The following is a 23,111-nucleotide window of genomic DNA, read 5'->3' as shown; positions in this document are numbered from 1 at the left end:
TGTCAACTATCTATACAATTATTAAACAATCTTTAAAACCATTCTTTCTAATATTTGAAAGTAAAATACCAACAGCATCATTGTGTGATAATGGGTAAAGTGTTGTTCTTAAAATTCTTACAGAGAACTACTGTAGAATAATAAATTGCTGAGAATGTTCTCTAAACCAAATCCCTTTTTGACAGGACTGTCTCAAAAGGAACTCCTACTTGTTAAGGACTTACAAATATAAGATAAATTTATTTTTATATAAGATTATATAGATTTTTAAAGAGAATCAAGTAAGAAAGAATGAGAAAGGATCTCTGCACTGTCACTCACCAGCAAAAAAATTAGTATAAACAAGTAACTTCCTTTCCCAAAGGATAGGTAGGTCTCACAGATCACTCCAGTGAGACCTATCATTATAGGACAAGTCACCTGACATCCACAGGGAAACATACAGTGCTTCTTTTAGCATATAATTATACACATATAATTTAAGGGCCTTCCACAAAATAATCACCAATTAGAGTCACATATTAAGCTATATTTAATATATTATTATACATTAAACATATAGTTTAATAAGTTATACAGGGTCTTCCTTGGTGGTGAAATTTATATCTATTACCTGACATAAACAGCTGAATGGAAACACTACTAGATCTTTGCATATCAGTGTGCATTAAAAGAACTCAAAGCCATTTTCATAAAAATAGCATTTTACCATTAAACATTTATATCAAAAAAGATAGCAAAATAGAAAATTCATTATCCTAATTTTGAATAAAGGAAACCAAGGAAGGGAAAGGCCACATAGTCACTGGAAAAACCAGAACTAGAATACAGAGAAAAAGCAGAAGCCTGTTTACATTAAAGATGTCAGCAGAGAATGATTCAAATGAAATTTTCAACTGTGCATGCAGATCACCACGGTATGAGTTTTAGGCTAATTAAAAGTGATTCCTGGTTTTGGTCACCCTTATCCCTTGCTCAAGGAAGTTCTAAAATTGACCTAGAAAAGAGTATGTAGAGAAAAGGTATGGTACAACCAAAATTAATTAAGGTACTTAAATTACTGAAAGTTCTGCTATGGTAAGTGCTCAGGAAAAAGATTTTTAATTCACAAGAAAATAAGATCGTATCATATCAGAAACTGGTTTTCCATACAAACACCAAGAAAACAAGGAGGCAGGGAGTAAAGGTAGAAATCATGCTTAAAATGATTTTCTGAAATATTAATAGTAATAATAATAATGTGTGTATGTATGTATGTATGTGAGCATGTATGTTGGCTTTCTGAACCAATTACCCAATGGCTAATTTGGGATGGGTATACAATTATGTCCCCATATTACCTGGATACCTCTACCCAAAAACCTATAGTAATGGATCTAACCATCACACAAAGCAGCTGGTTTCAGGGTTGGATAACTCTATTGGCTATGATAAAGTGAAATACTTTTAATGTCTACCACTGGCCTTAAGAGTTCAGCCTCTTTTAACTTCTCTAAGAAGCCCTTCAAAGACCAAAAGATATGTTTCTTTTTTTGGTCTTCTCTTGCCTAAAAAGCCCCAGTCTCTTCAAATTTAAAATGGTTTACACAGATTGCACTTTCTTCTGGGTTCTTCCCTTGAACACTTACTTGCTAGCTCAGTAAGAACATTTTAAAACTGTGGTGCCCAGAAATAAAGACCCTCACCAAGGAGACAAAAAATGTAGAGTTTACACAGTTGTGATCTGCACAGAGAAAGCTCTATTAATGCAGACTGAAATTTGGCCCAATCTCTCATATCAATACTAGAGAAATATGACAGATTTTCAGAATAAGAACTTCAGTTATTTATAGCCCTGGTTCTCAACTCTTTTTCCACCCTGACAGAGCTAAGGAATAGGATCACTCTCATAAGAAACAGGACTTGCTATAGGGAGCAGAAACAGGGGTGAGATGGTTGAAAAGCCTCCATGAATTACTACTTTATCCTAGATTTAAGAGTAACAGTGTTCACTGCAATAAAAGCAGGAATACAGATTACATTTTAAAATGATATAAAAAATAGAAATGAGGAATTTTATCAACATTCTAATAACAGAAAGTATAGCTAGCCAGAAACTCCTGTTATTGAGCTCACTGTTTTTTAAAAGCTCTATTGGTGGGCCTGGGTGGCTCAGTCGGTTAAGCATCCGACTCTTGATTTCAGCTCAGGTCATGATCTCAGGGTCATGGTACTGAGCCCCACATCGAGCCCTGTGCTTAAGATGCTCTCCCTCACTCTCCCTTTGCCCCCCCAACCCCCATTCCCCACCCCCACACAGTCTCTAAAAAAAAAAGCTCTATTATTGTACTCCATGTTGCTCACCACTCTCCCTTCCCAAATGATAACAAAAGGACTTAAAATAATTTTTAGAAGAAATAAATGTAACCTTATGAAAGAGCAAAAACATTTCTTCATGAGAACTGAAAATGGAAAAGCCAAATATATGTTCACTTAGAAAACCATATCTTGAGATCTAAGGCAAAATGAAACTATAATGCTCCAAAAATTAATATAGGGAAATGTGACACTTAAACACAAATTTGAGATAAAAAAGTCAGGGAGATGGTCTTGAAGATCAACTTGTACGTGTGAAAGAAAAGTGTCCAGTAACAAAGCTAATAAAAACAAATTTAGAATTCATATAACTTGGGGGGAGAAAGAATCTTGGTAGAAGAAATACAAATAAAAGAAACGAACTAAACAAAAGACAGCATTCAACTCAAAGGACTGTGGGACCCTGAGGGCTGGTATCTATATGACATGGATATAAGGACTAACTGATAAGAAATCATCAAAAAGCTACAATCTGATTATACCACAGACAACGCATGTGAAACTGAAAGATGATCACAGCTTTCCAATTAGTGATGCAGCTGGCCCTCGGAGCAGACTGGCAGAGCAGGTCCTAGGGCAGGTACTGCCCCAGACCAACCCACTGTCTTCAGCCCTGAGGAGCCTTCCGCCTTCACAGCATTCTCCAAAAAGCATGCCAACATCAAAATTTTCTAAAAGCATCCAATTGGAAAAAAGGTCTGGAACAAGGAATTAATAGTGACTTTCTATTAACAGAATGAAAGGGTGACTGTTAAATTAACTGAGTTTTCAATTTTATTATCACCTATGAAAGTTTCTAGTTGTCTATGCTCTTTTTGATCTTTTCTGCATTATACCAACCCTTCTAGGAAGTTTATAAAACTGAGAGACCTAGTCTGAAAAACATGAAGCCTCTCAGCAAGATATACCTGAAAATTGAAGACTGTACCTTAAGAGCCTTCTTAATCTAGTAAATATATCCTGAGTACTAATCATCAGAAGTTTGTTTTAAATGTGATGGATGAGTCACTGACCCAGAGTAGCAGTATTTCCTTTGTCTGCACCTACCCTTTACTATTACCAATTTCTTATTATTAATTTCATCAAGGTCGCTACCTATTTTCACCTTTTTACAAATTCTCCTAGAGGTGCAATTAAACTGTACTCACCTGAATCTGAATAGGAAGATTATCTTTGACTGTATTTAACAGGGTCTCTGTGGGCTTGTCTTTGCACATTAAAACCAGCTCCAAGTCCATATCATCTTTAATCAGCAAGCCTTTTGCAACCAGGCCAATCCTCATTACACCACACAATGTCCGACCACCTTGATCCCTAAAAATAAAAGTCTAAATGATTACTTTTACAACCTATTTCCCAAACTATAACTTAATCATCATTTGGCTTCCTGGATATCCATACGAACTGATAAGAAGTATATAAATCCAGACATCAAAAATTAAGTCTCAGATTTAAGACTAATAAAGTATCTATCTTCCCCAAGGAATCAATAGGGAGCATATTTCATACTACAGATCTTTTAATTCTTTATTACAGCTACAGTGCTTGTTAGTAAAGTCTATACATACTACATCCCCTTAAACATTTTTAAAAATATTTTTAAACTTCCTCCTCTTATCTTTTTATTAGTAATTAAAGAAATTTGTGAGAAACCTGAACACCAAAGTATACTGAAAAAGAGCACCAGGGTGGAAATCTAAAAGACCTGAACTCTATTCTTACTGGTGCCTGCTGGCTCAGTACCCATAACTGCAAAACAGCTATCAGCTGCATGAGCCTTAGCTCATCCCTTCTAGCTGTATCATTCCAGGAATCCACAAAAATTTATGGGGAAAGCAGAACAATGTGATAAAACTAAAGAGCTGAGGAAAGAAGGAACAGACCAAAGATAATCTGCCAGTACATGCATTCTAAATCCAGTCGTGGCTAAAAGAACAAACATTCAAAGAACATCATGTCATGAATGGTGCATAAAAATAATGTTAATATCTACCCTTGATTTTAATACTAAAAATTTCTTATCGGTTCATTTCCCTTATCACAAGTGAAAATGTAACTAATCTTAGCAGTCATTCAACAAGTAAGCAAGTGTCTGAGTTTAGAAAGTATACTAAAGGAGATCCAATCTCTCCTGCTCCTGAGGCTCATACTGTAGTAAAGTACAAAAAGTAACCTGCTTAAAAGGGTGAGAAAGTAACATCTGAGAACAAACCGAATGTCACAAACTCCCATTTAAACCTCACAACAAGGGCTCCTGGGTGGCTCAGTCTGTTAAGCGTCTGCCTTTGGCTCAGGTCATGATCCTGGGGTCCTAGGATGGAGTCCAGCATCAGAATCCCTGCTTAGCGGGGAAACGGCTTCTCCCTCTGCCTCTCCCCACCATGTGTACATGCTCTCTCTCAAAAATAAATAAAATCTTTAAAAAATAAAAAAATAAACCTCACAACAAGCTTGCATGTAAAAGACAAGGGATGTCAATCTCAGAAAAGCTAATAAATTGTTCAAGTTCACAGAGAGAGTAAAACGCAAAGCCTGGATTCAAACTCAAGTTGGTGTGATCACAATGCTCAGGTTCTTTAAATTATTATGGTTGCTTCCCAAGTTCAGGAGAAGGAGAGGTCAAAATTAGAGAGGCCAAGCAAGGCAACCTCAAAGTCTGACTTCAGCAGTCATGGTTAGAGAGAAAAAAAGGTCATTCTAGCTGGGGCAAAGAATCAGCAGAGTGGAGAATGAACCAGAGAAAGGATAAGGGAGAGAAACACTGTGGCAGCAGAAACAAGACAGAAGTTATAAATAATCCAGACACTGGTTAAGTGGCTGGCATACCTTAGAGATTCAATAAACATTAAATCAATGAAGAACTATAAAAGGAGGTAGAAGTATAGACAGAAAGAAAAAGGGTTTTAAAGCAAGTGACCCAAATAGAAAATTATTTGATATTAAGAAGAGAGTCCATCACCTTTGATTCTTTCTTCTTCCATATCCCTGTCCTCTCATCTTCTCATTCTCCCAAATCTAGTAATAGTTGATAAATTCTCCCTCCACGATCACCCTCAAACAAATGCCTTCAAACTAGTTTCTGTTCAGGCTCTTATTACGTCTCACCTACACTACTTCAATAACCATCTCTTCACTGGCTTTGATGAGTAACTTCTGCCATCCCAATCCACTGCATACCACCACTACCAGCATAATCTTCCAAAAGCACTGCATGGATGGCACTGTGCCTATTACTTTCCTAGTGTAACTAGGCACTTAGCATCCTGGGAGGCAACTGAGAAGACAAGATGACTTCATCGTTCAAATTCTGGCTCTGCCACTCACTATTGTGACACTGGATAAATTACAAATTACCTGATTCTTTTGAGCTTACTTTCTCATTTGTAAAAAAAAGAAATACCTTTCTTACAAGTGGTCCTAAGAACATCATGTAAGTAATGAACTTAGTGCAGATACTGGCATACATGAATAGCTCAATGAACAATAGCTATTAATCCCTAAATGGTCCCTAAGCTTTCTCACACCTAGAACTTTGCAGAGATTTATTTTTTTCTTCCACTTTCAACTGCCTGCCAAAAGCATTCCCATACTCTGAGCCTACCGCAAATGCTACTTCCTTCATAAAGTTTTTTTAATCCCCAGAACCAGCATATAATCTCTCCCTGCTCTTTCCTTTCACATTTTAGTCACAGGAATTTGAGACAAAGATGCTAAGAAAATTGGATCTGGAGTCCAACAGATGAATATGAATCCTGACCCACCACACATACTCATTCACTGACCTCAAGCACGTTAAAGTTTGTTAATAATTCTGAGTCACTTTTTTCATATACAAATTTGAAGCAGAAATTCTATAGGTAAAAGGGAGCAGAGGAGGGAATGATAATAACTGAGACTAGCAGGTTTGTTGTAAGATAATGTGAAAAGTAGTCTGCTACAGTAACTGGCATTCAATAAATGGTAGCTATTATTAACTAGCCATTATTACTTATTAAATTCTATGTCATAATTAGGATATACTTGGTCTTATGCAGATGACAGCATGACTGAGCAGAGAAAGGAACTCCTACTTCAGTCCTGAATTTGAATAATGAATTTGAATATAGGATACTGTAAAGCAAACACCCCAAATATAGGGAATTACTTAAAACTGAGAACAGAACCCTAATATTCCTAATAATACATACAAATAGTGGGAACTTTCTTTGACTTTTGAGTCAGTTTGTTAAAAGGTAAAATAAGAGCACACAGGTAAAAGCTGCCTAACAGTGCCTGGCAATACAAGTTGCTTAATAAATAGAAGCTAGCCCTCACCCATCTTGGTGCCTTCTGTAGTACCTTAGCATACATCAGGAGATCGACCCGTGTCTATTACTGGAAGACAGCTCTGTTCTTAGAAGACGTGCCTGCCTCTGTTTTATACAAAAGAAGGACCCAAACATCCTGCCCTCCTTGAGTTCCGACACATGGGAGGAATCAAGAGAAGTGCTCAACCTGGGACAAAGACAGTCTAGAGCACCCACACACAGAGCTATATTTACAAGCCCAAATGGAAGCGTGGAGCACATTATCTTTTAAAAACCTTTAAAATACAGTGACCTGATCCAGTTAAGCAAAAGTCTGCTGGAGCACTTTTCAAAAGTCTGCACAGCCTTAAAAACAAACAACAGGAGTATTAAGAAGGCCTGAATTCCAACGATAAATGAAATTCCACTTAAAAATGGTAAATTTTATGTTATGCCTATTTTATCAAAATTTTTTAAAAAGTTTTCGAAAGGGCATAAACACATTCCAAAGTACGATTTAAATATGGACTGCACAACTATTTAACTTGCACAGGGACTGGGATACACAGAGCCAGATTAATGGATACTACTAATTAACATAAACCTCAAAATTTGACAGTATCTATTTTAAAGCCATCAGATGCAAGAAAAATTGAATTACTCCCAAGAGCCTCCAAGCTGACAAGGCTGGGACTATATACAATGTAGATATCACCTGTAAACAGTTAACAAATTCAAGGAATTATGTTCTTAAGCTGAGAACTGATCCTGATTATCTTGCATCTAAAGATGAAAAAGTTACACTATCTTTCAGTTAAGAAATTCAATTTATCAAAAGTTCCCCACTATTCTTTATTTATCACATTTAGAATTGAAAGTTGGAAAAAAAATTCTATAACCTCTATCTTTAATTTGTAAATTGTAGCCAAAGCAATGCTCTTAATCCTATAAATACAGTACAACCAAATGAGCTTCTTCTTTCAAAGTAAATCATACTTATTCCAATTATAGTGACATTGCTCAAAACAGTAAGCTTAGTAGGGCATACAGAGTTTCATGATCTAACTCCAGTTATCATGAAGCTTCACTTCACTCATCTCTTATTGTTACAGCACTGAGAATACTCTGCTATAATTGCTGAAGGGTCTGGCTCCCGTTAGTCCTTCATTCATTCCACAAATATCCAATGAGCATTTTTACTACACGCCAGACACTGTGTTGAATCCTGGAAATCAACAAGGTGGATACGGTCAAAAATACATTTAGAACACATTTTCCTGCACTCTTTCTTCTCCACCAGGATTTTTAAATACCTAAAAAAAAAAATGACATTTTATGATTTCCCCAGAGACCAAAAACACTATTTCTGAATTTAGAAGGCTGAACCAACACATGAAAAAGGTGACATTTCATAATCTCCAAAAATGACAATTTTAAAGGGCTTGGTGCACTCTCAAAAGGCATCCTGAACAAGTCCATCTTCTTTTCCTGGTCTCATTGGTATTCCTTTCTTGCCTTCCTTTCAAATGTAACTCGGAAAAATTCCACAAACATTTACTTCCTCGTTTACAGTCATATAAATGAGAAAACCTAAAGAACACTATATACCAAATGAACCCCAATGGGATAGGACTCTGAGCTTTTCTGAGCACTGCAGTAAAGCACCACAAAGGTCAGGCCACACTTACTTGGAATAGGTGTCTACGGCCTCATCCTTCTTCACTTCTGTCTCGCCCTCCGTTTTTGTGCCTTTATTTGTTTCATCGAGCCAATCTGAGACATGTTTAAGAGCACATTCAACAGTAGACACCATATTCTGAACAGCTTCAAGTTCCTCTGGAGATGGATAGATTGTTGAATGTTTCACCATAACATGGCGATCATCATTGGCAAAAGATCTAATAGATCTCTGTCAGGAGAAAGAAAACAATTACTTCAATAAAAGTAATGTTACCTGAAAAGCATGATACACAAATGTATTAAAAAAAGAAACAAATATATTTAAGTCAAGTCATAGCATTAACTGTCAAACTACTGTGAAATAATTAATGTTGAGACAATTAAAAAAAAAAATACACACAATAGAAAGTAAAACCTCATTCTACTGAACTCCACAATAGAAAATTAGAGATCTTTCATTCATGTTTTGGTAAGATTCATACAGGTCACTCTAGGTATCATGTACATGCTACCTTTTAGCTGAATCTAGTATTTTGAAGATTTTATTTATTTATTTGACAGAGAGAGACAGCGATAGCAGGAACACAAGCGGGGGAGTGGAAGAGGGAGAAGCAGGCTCTCCACAGAGCAGGGAGCCCGATGCGGGGCTCGATCCCAGGACCCTGGGATCAGGACCTGCGCTGAAGGCAGACGCTTAATGACTGAGCCACCCAGGCACCCCTGAATCTAGTATTTTGAATACCACTTCAAAAAAGGTCATCTGTATCACACACCATCTGCGAGAAACAGATACTTCCTAGCTTTGACAAAGTATCTAGGAATGCACAATGGTGACTCATGATACCCAGTCACTCCTGTCCAAACTGTTGAAGACTTTTGCACCTTGAAATATTGAGATTTCATAATACAGTAATAATATAAAATACAAAGGTATGTGTCAACACTATAGAGAAACTATAGATCACATCAAAACTCTATTTACTATTTGGCATTCAAACTCTCGGAGCAAGGCCTTAATCTTTTAAAATAGATTAGCAGGAAACATTCCAAACTCCAAAATGGGGAAAATACATACTACAAAAGAATCAACTTCCCAAGGTAAATTACAAATGTATTACATTCTCAATCAAAATCCCCTCAAGACATCTTTACTTAATACTCAACAAAAATCATTTTAAAGCTCATCTGGAGAAAAAAAAAAATCAATGAAAGTATCAAGAAATATTCTACAAAGATGGATGACTGGTACCGTTACACTAAAACAAAATATCAAAAATTTAAAAAGCACTAATTAAAATGACACACTGGCCCAGAAATCAGTGGAGCAGATTAGAGCCTAGAAATAGAGTGAATTTCATGAAAATTTAATAGAGTAGATCCTTCACACTCATGAGTCACACTTCCAAAAACTTTTGAATATTTCCAAATTTACAAATACTGTGAAGACACTTGTACCAGTACATTGCAAAATGAACGGGGATAAGTTGGTGAGTTTCCATAAAGCTCAAAGTATTCCATTTAAAGGGTGGCTACAGTGTCTTTACTTATATGAACTTATATGTTAGTAGATGGTAAATATTTCGTTCTAAAGTCTACCACAAACTAAAATATTCTCAATTCCTTATCAGTCTTATCTCTTTCATTGTTTTTGTTTGAATATTAATGTTTAAAAATCGTACTAATTTGGACACTAGTAAATTAATACTACAGTATTACTGTCCCCTATAAAATGAAGCAAACTATAACTAAAAAGGTAAGTAAATCTTTGAAACCTTCAATTATTATAAGGACTAAAATCAATCACAAAGCTTTCCTTTTTTCTAGAGAAAGGCCATTTCTGTTTAGATTTCTTCCTTGCTCACAGTCCACAACCAGTTTTCTAACTGGAGTCTTTTGCCACAAAGAAAACAATTTTTAATCACTTCTTGAGATTTATTCACATATCCCAAAATAAGTAACAAGAAAACAAAAAAGCCATGTAGCAAACTGGAGATGGCCAGGTTGTTCTAGAGATAAATTATTAAATTATTTGACTTGCTCTTTAGAGAAGAAGAAATTTACTAATATTTTAGTTCTGGATGGTGGAGGAAAAAATGTTAACTTGGGATCTTCTCTGTCATTTAGTTTTATGGTGAGTTACTAAGTTACTTAGTTAGCTAAATTACTCAGTCCTGCACACTGGCCTTAACAAAATGACATATTGGTACATACCACAAACCTTCGGTGTTAAATAACAGGCTGCCAATGTTAACTCAAGAATATTAAATCCAAGACTCTACGGTTTGTGACAGGACAAGCATCATGAAACAATGGTGAAAGGAAGAATAAGCAGTATTACCAAAAAAAAGGAAAAAAAAAAAATTGGAGAGGGCGATCTTATTTCCCCCAACAAGATCCAAAAGGATTTATTTAAAGATTTAAAAAATTAAATTAGAAATAACTATGCAGAGGGCGCCTAGGTGGCTCAGTTGGTTAAGCGACTGCCTCCGGCTCAGGTCATGATCCTGGAGTCCCGGGATCGAGTCCCGCATCGGGCTCCCTGCTCGGCGGGGAGTCTGCTTCTCCCTCTGACCCTCCCCCCTCTCATGTGCTCTCTCTCATTCTCTCTCTCTCAAATAAATAAAATCTTTAAAAAAAAAAAAAAAAGAAATAACTATGCAGAAACAGAAAGTTAATCATTCAACTCTAAGATCTAAGAAGTAAAGCAATAAGAGAAATTGGAAAACACCTACCAACCAATTAAATTATGTAAACACCAGAAAATCTAAACTAAATTTAAAATGAATAAACTAGGAAAGGAATTTTTATCAACTATGACAAATATTAAAAAGCATTTAAATTGTAAGAAAATCAAGACTATAATAAATAAGTTGAAGAGGCACATAATTCATATTCAAGGAAACACAAGTCACAGTGTCCTTCCTTACACTTCACCTAAAACTAAATGACAGAGAAAATCCCAAGTTAACTAACATTTTTCCCCACCATCCAGAACCAAAATATTTGGAGAATTTCTTCTCTAAGAGCAAGTCAACTAAGTTATAATCCCTAGAACAAATTTTTTTAAAAATCAACTAACACTTAAATACCATCAGACTTGCTAAACAACATATTTCAAACATACTGATGATTAATATTTTTGTGCTTTTTCTCCCACTTATAACATCTTTTTTAAGCCTTTTCTCACTTATACTTAGGGAAAAAATTCACACAACATCCTCCAGAACCAAAATACTAGAAGAAAAAAAATCAACACATTTTACCAATTGAAACACTAGGCACCAGATATTATGATCTCATATAACAAACATCTCATCCAATTTGAGTATGAACTTTCCACAAAAAAACAAGATTTTTACTTGAGGTCAGATTCAGTGCCCCTAATACAGTCAACACTTGACCGTGTTATTTTGAAAGCATATGGAAAAAGGTAACTTTTTGAGTTCAATACTCAAATATTTCATAAACTTCCACACCATTCGCATCACTCATTAAAGGATTAGTTCAAGATTTTTAATTTCCACTGGAAAAAACTGAACTTCAGGTAGAAGACTAGAGGAAAAATTACATAATTTCAAGTTCAAGGTCACCTAAGCCATCCTTATATCAGTTTGCTAATGCCAGTTTTATTAGAAAATATTATTTATGAGCCTTCTCTTCTTTGTATTTAATAATTTATGGCCTGAGGGCTCATGGGGCTCCATCTTGTGGTTTAAAGGGCTCATAATAAATCTGAACTCATTGGCTTTGCTTAAATGGTAGAGTACCATCTTTATCTGATACACTAGGGCCAAAAATTAACACCACCGTCTTTCACTTGCCTTCACTATTAATATTTCCAATTTTAAACTACTGCAATCTTTTATAACTAAATTAAGGAAACACAAATAATACCCACCATGGTTTTCTATAGTGTTTTAGCTTCTTTTTCCAATCCTTTCCCCACTTTCTTGTCGTCTTCACTAGACACTGTTTTGTGTGACAGTACCTCCTCATAAGCCTGAGTCCCCAGACAACTCAGAGTCAATATGGCAAAGATGTTTGAAGACTTATTCTCTAGAATACACCTGCAAGAGAAAAAGAAAAACTTTTCAAAAATGATTATTTACAATTAGTTTCATATCTGAGTGTGGAGCCCATAAACATGTTATTGACTAAAAAGAAATAATCCTGGGGCGCCTGGGTGGCTTAGTCGTTAAGCGTCAGCCTTGAGCTCAGGTCATGATCCCAGGGTCCTGGGATCCAGCCCCACATCGGGCTCCCTGCTCAGTAGGAAGCCTGATTCTCTCTCTCCCACTCCACCCCACCCCCGCTTGTGTTCCCTCTCTGTCTCTCTGTCAAATAAATTTTTAAAAATTAAAAAAGATATAAAAAGAAGTAATCTTTATAGAGGAAAATGACCTCATTTCAAACAAAAAGTTAGTGTATCTTTTGAAGGCCTGGGGCCAAAAGCCTAAGTAATATAGCCAAAAAAGTAACACTCCTGGTAGTCACAATGTGGCAGCTGGCTGACTTTCACTCAATGAGATAAATAAAGAGAGAGATTCAGTAAAGAAGTACTACCTGAAAAAGTAATACTACTATCCGTGGCAACAACACTGCAATTAACCCTAAGATTTTCAATTAGAAATTGGCATTAGCCAGACCTATCCAAAAAGTAGATAATACACCTGAAAATACACCACCATTGATTGAGACCATAAAGTTTTTCCATTTGATATTGCCAGTATATGTTGACACAATGTTTCTTCTTTAATCATTTTAGGCCTAAAATTCAGAACGCTTTTTTGGCTCTGTTCGCCTAACTCCTGAGAGACCCTGCCTCCTGACTTCAACCTATATATGCTGTTATGACAAACTCCTGAATATTCACTAGATCCTGACTTCATTACCCATGGTAATGAAGTCACCAAAATCCCACTATGTATTTCTGCCCAGAGGCCTAATCACTATTCTATTAGCCCTTTGCTCCATCTTTATGAGATTTCATTCAAGGTGGGGTAAAAGTAAACTCTTCTGAGCACTGATGAAATCCTTATAAAATTATAAGCCAAGATGTTAAAAAAAAAAACAAAAAGCTAGAGAGCAACCATCAAATAAGAATACATGCTTAGCTGTGCAGATATCAGAAGTTATTTACAAACCATAGAATATATAAACTCACAAAAAAATAGCTTCCTCTTCATCTCAATATCTTTCGTTTAAATTTCCTTTAAATAAAGAAACCCCCTATACTTTTGTAAGTTTCCTAATACTATTAGTTGCTCTCTTAAAGAAAAAAATCCTTGGGGTGCCTGGGTGGCATAGTCAGTTAAGCGTCTGACTCTTGGTTTCCACCAACGTCATGATCTCAGAGTTGTGAGATCAAGAGCCCCACATCCGGCTCCGTGCTCAGCGCAGAGTCTGCTTAAGACTCTCTCTCCCTCTCCCTGAACCTCTCCCCCCTCCCCACTCACACGCTCTCTCTCTAAAATAAATAAATCTAAAAAAAATTTAATTCTTTGAGTTTCTGAAACCAGAAAAGTTACATTTAATGCTCCCCAATACTGCACATGAAAAAACAGACCCAAAATGATACTCAGCTATGACCCACATGCAAAACTATTCATATCCTGTCACCAACTTCCCTGACTCTACAAAATCCACCTGAAATAAGCTAGTGAAACTTAATTTTTTTTAAAAAATCATGTAATTGAACTAATCAATCACACTTACTTTATTACACATACCACACAAAGGTAGGGTGGGAACACACACATGCTGCGATTCATAGGGTCTTCTCATACAACAAAATTAAGAAACAATCTAAAACATGATCCCATGGTTTAAGACACATCTCAAAGATCCTCTTGTATAAAGATCGTACTACACAAAGAAGTTTTCAGCAATTCCCATTCCCAAACCCACTTCACCATTCTAGGGGATTCAGCCACTCAGTGTTTAGCTATGAATGCAGCAGCCAAAAAAGACTGCTATGTGTTCATTTGAGAACTGACAGCAAAGTTCATGTGCTTCACTCTGTAAAAAGGTAAAGCCAAAAATTCAACCATATTAAGAAAGTAAACTGAAAGCAGGGAAGAGGGGCACCTGGGTAGCTCAGTCAGTTAACTGTCTGCCTTCAGCTCAGGTCATGATCCCAGGGTCCTGGGATCCAGCCCCACGTCAGGCTCCCTGCTTTGGCGGGGAGTCGGCTTCTCCCTCTCTGCCCCCACCCCGCCTTGTGCTCTCTCTCCCTTTCTCTGTCTCCCTCAAATAGAATAAATAAAATCTTTAAAAGAAAAGAAGAAGCAAGAAAGCAGGGAAGAAGCTAAGAAAAAGCTGATGTAGCAGAAAAACTGTGGATCACCAATATCAAAATACAGCATTCTTCAGTCATTTAGCACAGAGAATAACCACTCTATGCATAAATCAAGCAGCTCTGGGTACTTCACAGTATTATAGTATCGTGCAATAATCCATGATAAAAGCAGTGTATCGCAAAATCACATTGTTGGTGCTATAAAAGCAACTTAGAAATCATCTGGCCCAATTCCACCCACCCTTCAGTTTACAAATGAACTAAAGAGATACTAAAGTCACACAACTAATCCAGGGACTCAGGCCTCTTGATCCAGAACCTAAGTCACAGCCCAATGCTTTTTCCCAACTATATCAACCTCATTGAGAAAAAACATTTTTTTAAATTATATTTGGTAGACTATAAGCAGATAGGGAGAAACAGTGACAAATTTTTAGAGTTTCTCTTTAAAAAAACAAACAAATTAACAGTGGATAAAATTCTGACCTTGAAATAAAAAACCTCAACTTTGCCATTTAATAGCTATGTGATTTTAGAAAGTTATAAGACTCAGAAAATCATTTAATTTCTTTGGTTCTCAGTTTCTTTTATCTATGAAATGAGGAAATATTCCACTACTAATTAATAGCTAACATTTATGTAACTCATATTCTGTACCAGGCACTGTTCTAAAAGCTTTTCATACATTTACTCATTTAATCCTCACAATTTCAATTACTATCTCCGTTCAACACATAAGGAAACGAGAGCATAAAGAGGTAATATAACCTAATTAAAAACACAAGGCTAAAGTAGACAGTAAAGCCAAGATTCAAACCTAGACAATCTCTTTCAATGATATTTTTGCTCTAAAGGCACTTACACTTACTGTAGGGGATAAATTTTAGCAATTTCAAAAAATATGTCTTTGTGAATTACAAAGGCTATATATATAGCACACAGGTTTTAGAGCCAAACAGGCCTAGATTCAAGCACCAGCCTTGCCACTTCACTTCTCTGGGTCAGAGCTTTTTCATCTGTGCAATGGGGTAAATAGTATCTACTTCAAACTAAATGAAAAATACCTAAAAGTTTCTGCCAAAAAGTATACACACTCAATAAATGGCTTCAGAAGGGGAAAAAACCCCTCAAATATCAAACAAAATGTGTTTAAACATCAGATATGTGTACCTTTAAAAAGTAGAGCCTAAAAAATATTAGGTGTATTCTACTTATTAATAAATAAGAGTAGCTTTATGCCAACAGGTGGAATGTAGGTATATATGTGAATGTGTATCACTTTTCCAGTCAAGCACTGCTTTTTCAATTAATAGATTTTTTTAAACAGTTTTATGTTTATAGAAAAAAATTGAGTGGAAAGTAGAGAAAATCCCATATACCCCTTCTCCCTACCACACAGTTTCCCTACTATTAACATCTTATACATCAGTGTGGTCCATTGTTACAACTGATGAAGAACCAATGTTTATACAATATTATTAACTAAAGTCCATAGTTTACATTAGGGTTCTCTCTGTGTTGTACATTCTATGAGTTTTGACAAATATATAATGACATGCATCCACCATTACAGAATCATGCAGGACAGTTTCACTGCCCTAAAAATCCCACGCTCTACCTATTCAACCCTCCCTCTTCCAAATGTCATATAGTTAAAATCATACAGTATATAGTCTTTTCAGATTGGCCTTTTTCATTTAGCAATATGCATTTAAGATTCCTCCATGACAATTCTTTTTATAGCTGAATAGTATTCCAATGTCTGGATGCACCACAGTTTATTCATTCATCTACTTTAAGACATCTTGGTTGCTTCCTAGTTTTAGCAATTATGAATAAAGCTGCTATAAATATTCATGGGCAGATTTTTGTGTGGATATAGGTTTTCAACCTATTTGGGTAAATACCAAGAAGCATGATAATGGGATCATATGGTAAGACAATGTTTAATTTAGCTTTGTAAGAAACTTCCAGGGGCACCTGGCTGGCTCAGTCAGTTGGGCATCTGCCTTCAGCTCAGGTCATGGTCTTGGGGTCCTGGGATTGGGCCCCAAGTCAGGATCCCTGCTCAGTGGGGAGTCTGCTTCTCCCTCTCTGCCCCTCCCCCCACTCATGCTCGCTCCTTTCTCTCAAATAAAATCTGAAAGGAAGGAAGGAAGGAGAGAAAGAGAAAAAAGGAAGGAAGGAAGGAAGGAGGAAGAGAAAGAAAAAGAAAGAAAGAAAGAAAGAAAGAAAGAAAGAAAGAAAGAAAGAAAGAAAGAAAGAAAAGAAAAAAGAAAAAAGAAAAAAGAAAAAAGAAAAGAAAAGGAAAGAAGTTAGAAACTAACTAACTTCCAGACTCCTTCATCCAGCATGGCTGTACCATTTTACATTCCCACCAGCAATAAATGAGAGTCCCTGTTGTTCTGCATCCTCATCAGTATTTGGTGTTGTCAAGATTTTGGACTTGAGCCATTCTAATAGGTGTGTAGTAGTATCTCACTTTTGCTTAATTTGGAATTCCCTGATGACATATGATGTTGTATATCTTTTCATATGCTTATTTGCCATCTGTACATCATCTTTGGTGAGGTGTCTGTTCAGATCTTCTACCCATTTTTTAATGGGGTTGTCTGTTTTCTTGGTGTTTAGTTTTAAGAGCTCTTATATATTCTGGATAGCAATCCTTTGTCAGATACGTGTTTTGCAAAGATTTTCTCCCTGTGACTTGTCTTTTCATCCTCTTCCAGTGCCTTTCATTGAGAAGTTTTTTTTTTTTTTAAAGATTTTATTTATTTGACAGCGAGATATAGCGAGAGAGGGAACACAAGCAGGGGGAGTGGGAGAGGGAGAAGCAGGCTTCCCGCGGAGCAGGGAGCCCGATGTGGGGCTCGATCCCAGGACCCTGGGATCATGACCTGAGCCGAAGGCAGATGCTTAACGACTGAGCCACCCAGGTGCCCCCATTGAGCAGAAGTTTTTGTTTTGTTTTGTTTTTTAAAGATTTTATTTATTTATTTGAGAGAGAGAGCACATGAGAGGGGGGAGGGTCAGAGGGAGAAGCAGACTCCCCGCCAAGCAGGGAGCCCGATGCGGGACTCGATCCAGGGACTCCAGGATCATGACCTGAGCCGAAGGCAGTCGCTTAACCAACTGAGCCACCCAGGCGCCCCTGAGCAGAAGTTTTTAATTGTATGAAGTCCAACTTATCAACTTTCTATTTCATGGGTTATCCTCTTGGTGGTGTTATCTTTTTTTTTTTTAACTAACCTTTAAAGGTGAAAGGCTTTATATGTCAGGCTACCCAGCCCACAAAGCTAGGTTTTTATATGTAAGAATATTAGATGCTTTTCCTACAAGCAAACCTCAAAACTGAAAAATGACTATGTTCCCTGTCTTTATAATATAAAACTTAGTCAAATATTTAAGCATTTTCTGAAAAGCAATTAAGAGAAAATACTAAATATTAAGGTAAATAATTATTACAGTATACTTACCTTAAGAAATTCCAAGTAATGACATAGAAATCCAGGAAATTACTTATTATTCTAAAATAGTAGCTGAATAGAAAACTTTTTGTTTTTTGTTAATACTAATACATGCAGCCTCTCCAAAGAAGCTCTGTATAAATAAAATATCTGGGTTCTACTCCTCCATTATGAAACAATCACATGTCCACTATATTAAAGATGGGCAATGAATCATGGAACACTACATCAAAAACTAATGATGTAATGTATGGCGATTAACATAATAATAAAAAAAGATGGGCAAGATAAAATTCAAAAAAGACCTCACTGATACTCCAAGAATATCACTTTAAGATACATTATATAAGATTTACGAGCAAATACATACTAATTAATAGTCTATTGTGTACCTGGCACTATGCTTGGTAGCTCAGGGAATATAACAGGGGATGAATCAACTCAGACACACAAAGAGCAAATACTCCTCCCCCAAATCCCTTCAAATAAATTTTCTCTACATGGTATCATTGAGTTTCTATATAATATTCACATGAAAAGAACACTGAATTTCAGTATTTTCCTCTGGAAATTTCCTTTCATTGTCTACATTAAAAAGGCACATAGGGGAAGGCTAAACTGAAAAACCTATAAATCACATACACCTAACTTCAAAAATCTAGCTATTCATCTCTACCCCAAACACCCAGAATGATGGAAAAGCTCAATCCCACCATATCATTTGAAGCCTTGCAATACTGGGATCAGGTCAAAAGGTCCTTTATCAATTAACAGTTATGCAAGAGTGGTATAACCATGGCTACAATCCTAACATAGAATGGGCTGTAGGAGCCAGCTAAGTTGAACCAGAACACTTTCTGAATACTTATTGATTGTCCCAGAGCAAGATGGAAAAGATGTTAGCAAGTAACCAATCGAAGGAAATGGTAATAGGAAAATATACCTCCTCACTGAAATAAACGGACACCAGTCCTTCCCAATCCTTGACAGAATAGTTACGTGACAGAACTATACCACCCCGTTAGATGGCCCATTTGGTGAAAGAATCAATAATTCGATGCATCTCAGCAAGGCTTTGTTGAGCACCTATAATATGCCAGCCACTATTCTAGGCACTTAGGATCCATTAGTGAACAAGACAGACAAAAATCCCTGCTTTGTTGTTTAAGAGCAGAGAGGGAAAAACAACAAAGCCATAAATACAAAAATAAGTAAATTAAACAGTATGTTAGAAGGTGTGAAGTGGAGGGAAAAGAGAAGAGAAGAGGGCCAGTGAAAGTGCAAGTAAGGCAGTATCCAGAGGGGAATGCAATTTTACACAGATGGACAGCCCTTACTGAGAACGTGACACCCAAGCAAAGAACTGATGAGGTAAGGGAGTTAGCCATGCATATATCTGTGGAATGAGCATTCCTGGCAGGGGAAGGAAGAATGTGCTTGGTGAGGTGAAGGAACAAGGGGGCCAATGTGGCTGGATGGCTAGAGAAGGGTGAGTAGAGGGAGAAAAGGGTAATAAGGATGGAGGGGTGATAGTGAAGGACCAGATCACTAAGGGCAGAGGTTAGCAAATTTTTTCTTTAAAGGACTAGATATTAAATAGCTTAGGCTTTTCAAGCCATGAGGTCTTTACTACTCGATTCTGCCTTTATTGTACAAATGTAGCCATAGAAAAAATGTGAACAAATGGGAGTGGCTGTGTCCCAATAAAACTTTATACAGGCACAGAAATATTTTTTTTTTTATTTTTTAAATGTTTTATTCATTTGAGAGAGAGAGAGAATGAGAGAGAGAGAGAGCATGAGAGGGGGGGAGGGTCAGAGGGAGAAGCAGACTCCCCGCCAAGCAGGGAACCCGATGTGGGACTTGATCCCGGGACTCCAGGATCATGACCTGAGCCAAAGGCAATTGCTTAACCAATTGAGCCACCCAGGTGCCCCAGGCACAGAAATCTTGATTTCATATAATGTTCACATCACAAAATACCAATTTTTTATTTTTTAACCATTTTAAAATGTAAAAATTATTCTTAGCCGCAGGTCATACAAAAACAGGCAGTGGGCCAAATTTGGTCCAGGGACCAAAGTTTGTCATCTCCTAATAATGGAGGTCCTTCTAGTCACCTTAAAGACTGTGGCTTTCACTCTGAGTGAGATGGAGAGCCCTTACAGGGTTTTAAGCAGAGAAGTGGTAATATCGGACTCATATATATATATTTTTAAAGATTTTATTTATTTATTTGACAGAGAGAGACACAGCGACAGAGGGAACACAAGCAGAGGGAGTGGGGGAGGGAGAAGCAGGCTTCCCGCGGAGCAGGGAGCCCAATGCGGGGCTCGATCCCAGCACCCCGGGATCATGACCTGAGCCGAAGGCAGACGCTTAACGACTGAGCCACCCAGGCGCCCCCAGACTCATATTTTTAAAAGGTCACTATGATTGCCACATTGAAATACATAATAGGGAAGGCAAAACTGGAAGGAAGGAGACCACTGGGAGGTTTAATGATCAGATCATGTATATAATTCTGAAAGGAAAGATGATTCAGGACTTCCCAGCAAAATGGACGTGTGAGTATGAGTGAACTGGAAGCATCAAGATTTCAAGGTTTTTGGCCTGAGCAGATGAGTCAGGAAAAGTGAAAGGAGAGCAGGTTTGGGGGATTAAGATTAGGAATTCAGCTCTGTACATGCTGAATTCCAGATATTGATTAGATATCTTAAGTAAGCAACTGGATATGAACCTATAATTTAGAAGAGAGGTCTGGATTAGGATATACATTTGGTACTTTATATAACGCCACAAGATCACCAAGGGAATAGGCAGGTATACCAATGAATGGGAGAAAACAGAAGAGGCACAACTACAGTCAGAGAAGGGGTGGCCTAAGAGGTAGGAGGAAAATAAAGTAAGACTGTGCTGTTCTGAAAGTCAAGTATAGAAAACTCATAAATAAGGCAAGCTCCCTGAATCAAAAACAAGAAAAGGGATACAGCATGAGAATGGAAATCCTGAGTTTTGCTCCTTGCTTTACTACAAAGGATGTTTCCAAATCAAAGATACCTATATTTCAAAATCTTGTATACTACAATGTCTAGTTTTGCCATGTTTTACCATTTAGAGGAACCTACCCCCTCCTACACTATTCTCTCCCCACTCCAGCCCTTCTCTGGGGGGGACTTAACCTTGAGAATATCTAGTTCCCCTTCAAAACCTTCAAAGACTAATCATTACGTAAAGCAACCAGCATTCCATTCATCCACTCTGTGTGGCACCAAGGTCCTCCATAACACAACACTAATGTAACTGTTTCCCTGTCCTTTCTCTCATCGCTGTAGTTCCAGCCAAATCGAGAATAATGACTCTTCCCCAGAACACCCTGCAATATGCTACTACTAAGATTTTTCTTATTTTTATTTTTTTAGATTTTATTTGTTTATTAGAGAGAGTGAGTGTGTGTGTGTGTGTGTGTACAAGCAGGGAGAGGGGCAGAGGGAGAGGTAGAAGCAGGCTCCCCACTGAGCAGGGAATCCGATGTGGGGCTTGATCCCAGGACACCAGGATCATGACCTGAGCTGAAGGCAGACGCTTAACTGACTGAGCCACCCAGGCGCCCCACTGCTAAGCTTTAAATTAAACCTTTCCCTTACCTGGACTGCAACCTCTACTCCACCATGATCTGTCATTATTCTATTCACTAACTGTCCATCTCAAATCTACCTCTCCATGAAGCTTTACCTAGTGCCTGAGATCAATATAATTTCTTCCTTCTTTGAGCCATCAAGCATTTTTTCAACTTCCTAATAATACCTGGCTTCAGTTGTTTTTATCATAAGCTCCTTAATGAAATAAATCTCCACAGCACCTCATACAATGACCTGCACTGAGGGAGGCTCAATAAAAATCTGAATTCAACCCTTAGAGAGTACCTAACTGCAGAATCCAAGAAGGTTCCATCTGAAAGGTCACCATCTCTTCCCATAAATTTATGGGGGATTTGAAAATGTGAGGTAGAGTTTCTTGGTTGTAATGACTAGGTGAGTAATCCTAGCATTTGGAATCCCAGGATGCTAAGCCCCATTGGAAAAAAAAATTCAGGGGTTGGGATGCCTGGGTGGCTCAGTCGGTTAAGCAGCTACCTTCAGCCCGGGTCATGATCCCAGGGTCATGGGATTGAGTCCCACATCAGGCTCCTTGATCAGCAGGGAGCCTGCTTCTCCCTCTCTCTCCCTTTGCTTGTGCTCTGTCAAATAAATAAAATCTTTAAAAAAAAAAAAATTCAGGGGCACGTGGGTGGCTCAGTCGGTTAAGCATCTCACTTCAGCTCAGGTCATGATCTCAGGGTCCTTCAATCAAGCCCCGTGTGAGCCCCGTGTGGGGCTCCCCGCTCAGTGGGGAGTCTGCTTTCCCTTTCCCTCTGCCCCCTCCTGTGCTCGCGTGCATGCGCTACCTCTCTCAAATAAAGTCTAAAAAAAAAAAGAAAAGAAAAAATCATTCACTTTAATGATTATTTCACATCTTCTCTTCTTTTTTCAAACACAAACAATTCTTTGAGTTACATTTTTGGTTTCAATTTCCTCTCCTCCCATTCTCTTAAATTCACCCCAATCAGCCTCTCACCCCAATGCTCTACTGGAACAGCTCTTGCCAAGGTCCCCTAGGCCTCCCATGGTGCTTAAATACTGTGAACAATTCTCAGTCCTCACCTTAGTTGACCTCTCTCAGCAACAGGTGACACAGCTGACTGCTCCCTACTTGAAACATTTTACTTCCCTTGGCTTCCATCCAGTACTCCACTCCTAGTTCTCGTCCTACTTCATAAATTACTTTGCTGGCTCCTTTCTTTCTTATCTTCAGAGCCTCTAAATGCTGGAATGCCAAGGGACTCAGCCCTCACACTGAAGCCCTTCACCATTATACATGTACTCACTTGACAATCTCACTCAGGCTTGAGGCTTTAAATACCATCTACACACCAAGGACCATCAAATTTGTATCACCCCGAGTTCCAGATTCACACTCAAATAC

At 37.5% G+C, this 23,111-nt stretch overlaps 1 protein-coding gene across 3 annotated transcripts in view; it reads right to left on the bottom strand.

Moving 5' to 3' along the window:
• Positions 1–23,111, bottom strand: part of STRBP (spermatid perinuclear RNA binding protein) — a 134,175-nt gene that overhangs the window by 51,202 nt on the left and 59,862 nt on the right. For all 3 annotated transcript variants that reach the window (XM_035015854.1, XM_035015855.1, XM_035015853.1), the window contains exons 2-4: positions 12,220–12,388; positions 8,330–8,550; positions 3,504–3,669 (exon numbers count right to left, since the gene is read on the bottom strand). In XM_035015854.1, coding sequence (XP_034871745.1) covers positions 3,504–3,669; positions 8,330–8,550; positions 12,220–12,222 — 390 coding nt within the window. In that variant the 5' untranslated portion in view covers positions 12,223–12,388. The remainder of the gene's footprint in view (positions 1–3,503; positions 3,670–8,329; positions 8,551–12,219; positions 12,389–23,111) is intronic.

Source organism: Mirounga leonina, unplaced genomic scaffold (genome assembly GCF_011800145.1).
Source record: "Mirounga leonina isolate KUSES-001 unplaced genomic scaffold, KU_Mleo_1.0 Mir_170, whole genome shotgun sequence".
Classification (NCBI taxonomy): Eukaryota; Metazoa; Chordata; class Mammalia; order Carnivora; family Phocidae; genus Mirounga; species Mirounga leonina.
Note: the sequence above shows the minus strand (reverse complement) of the source record. Positions and strands in the feature narration are given on the sequence as shown.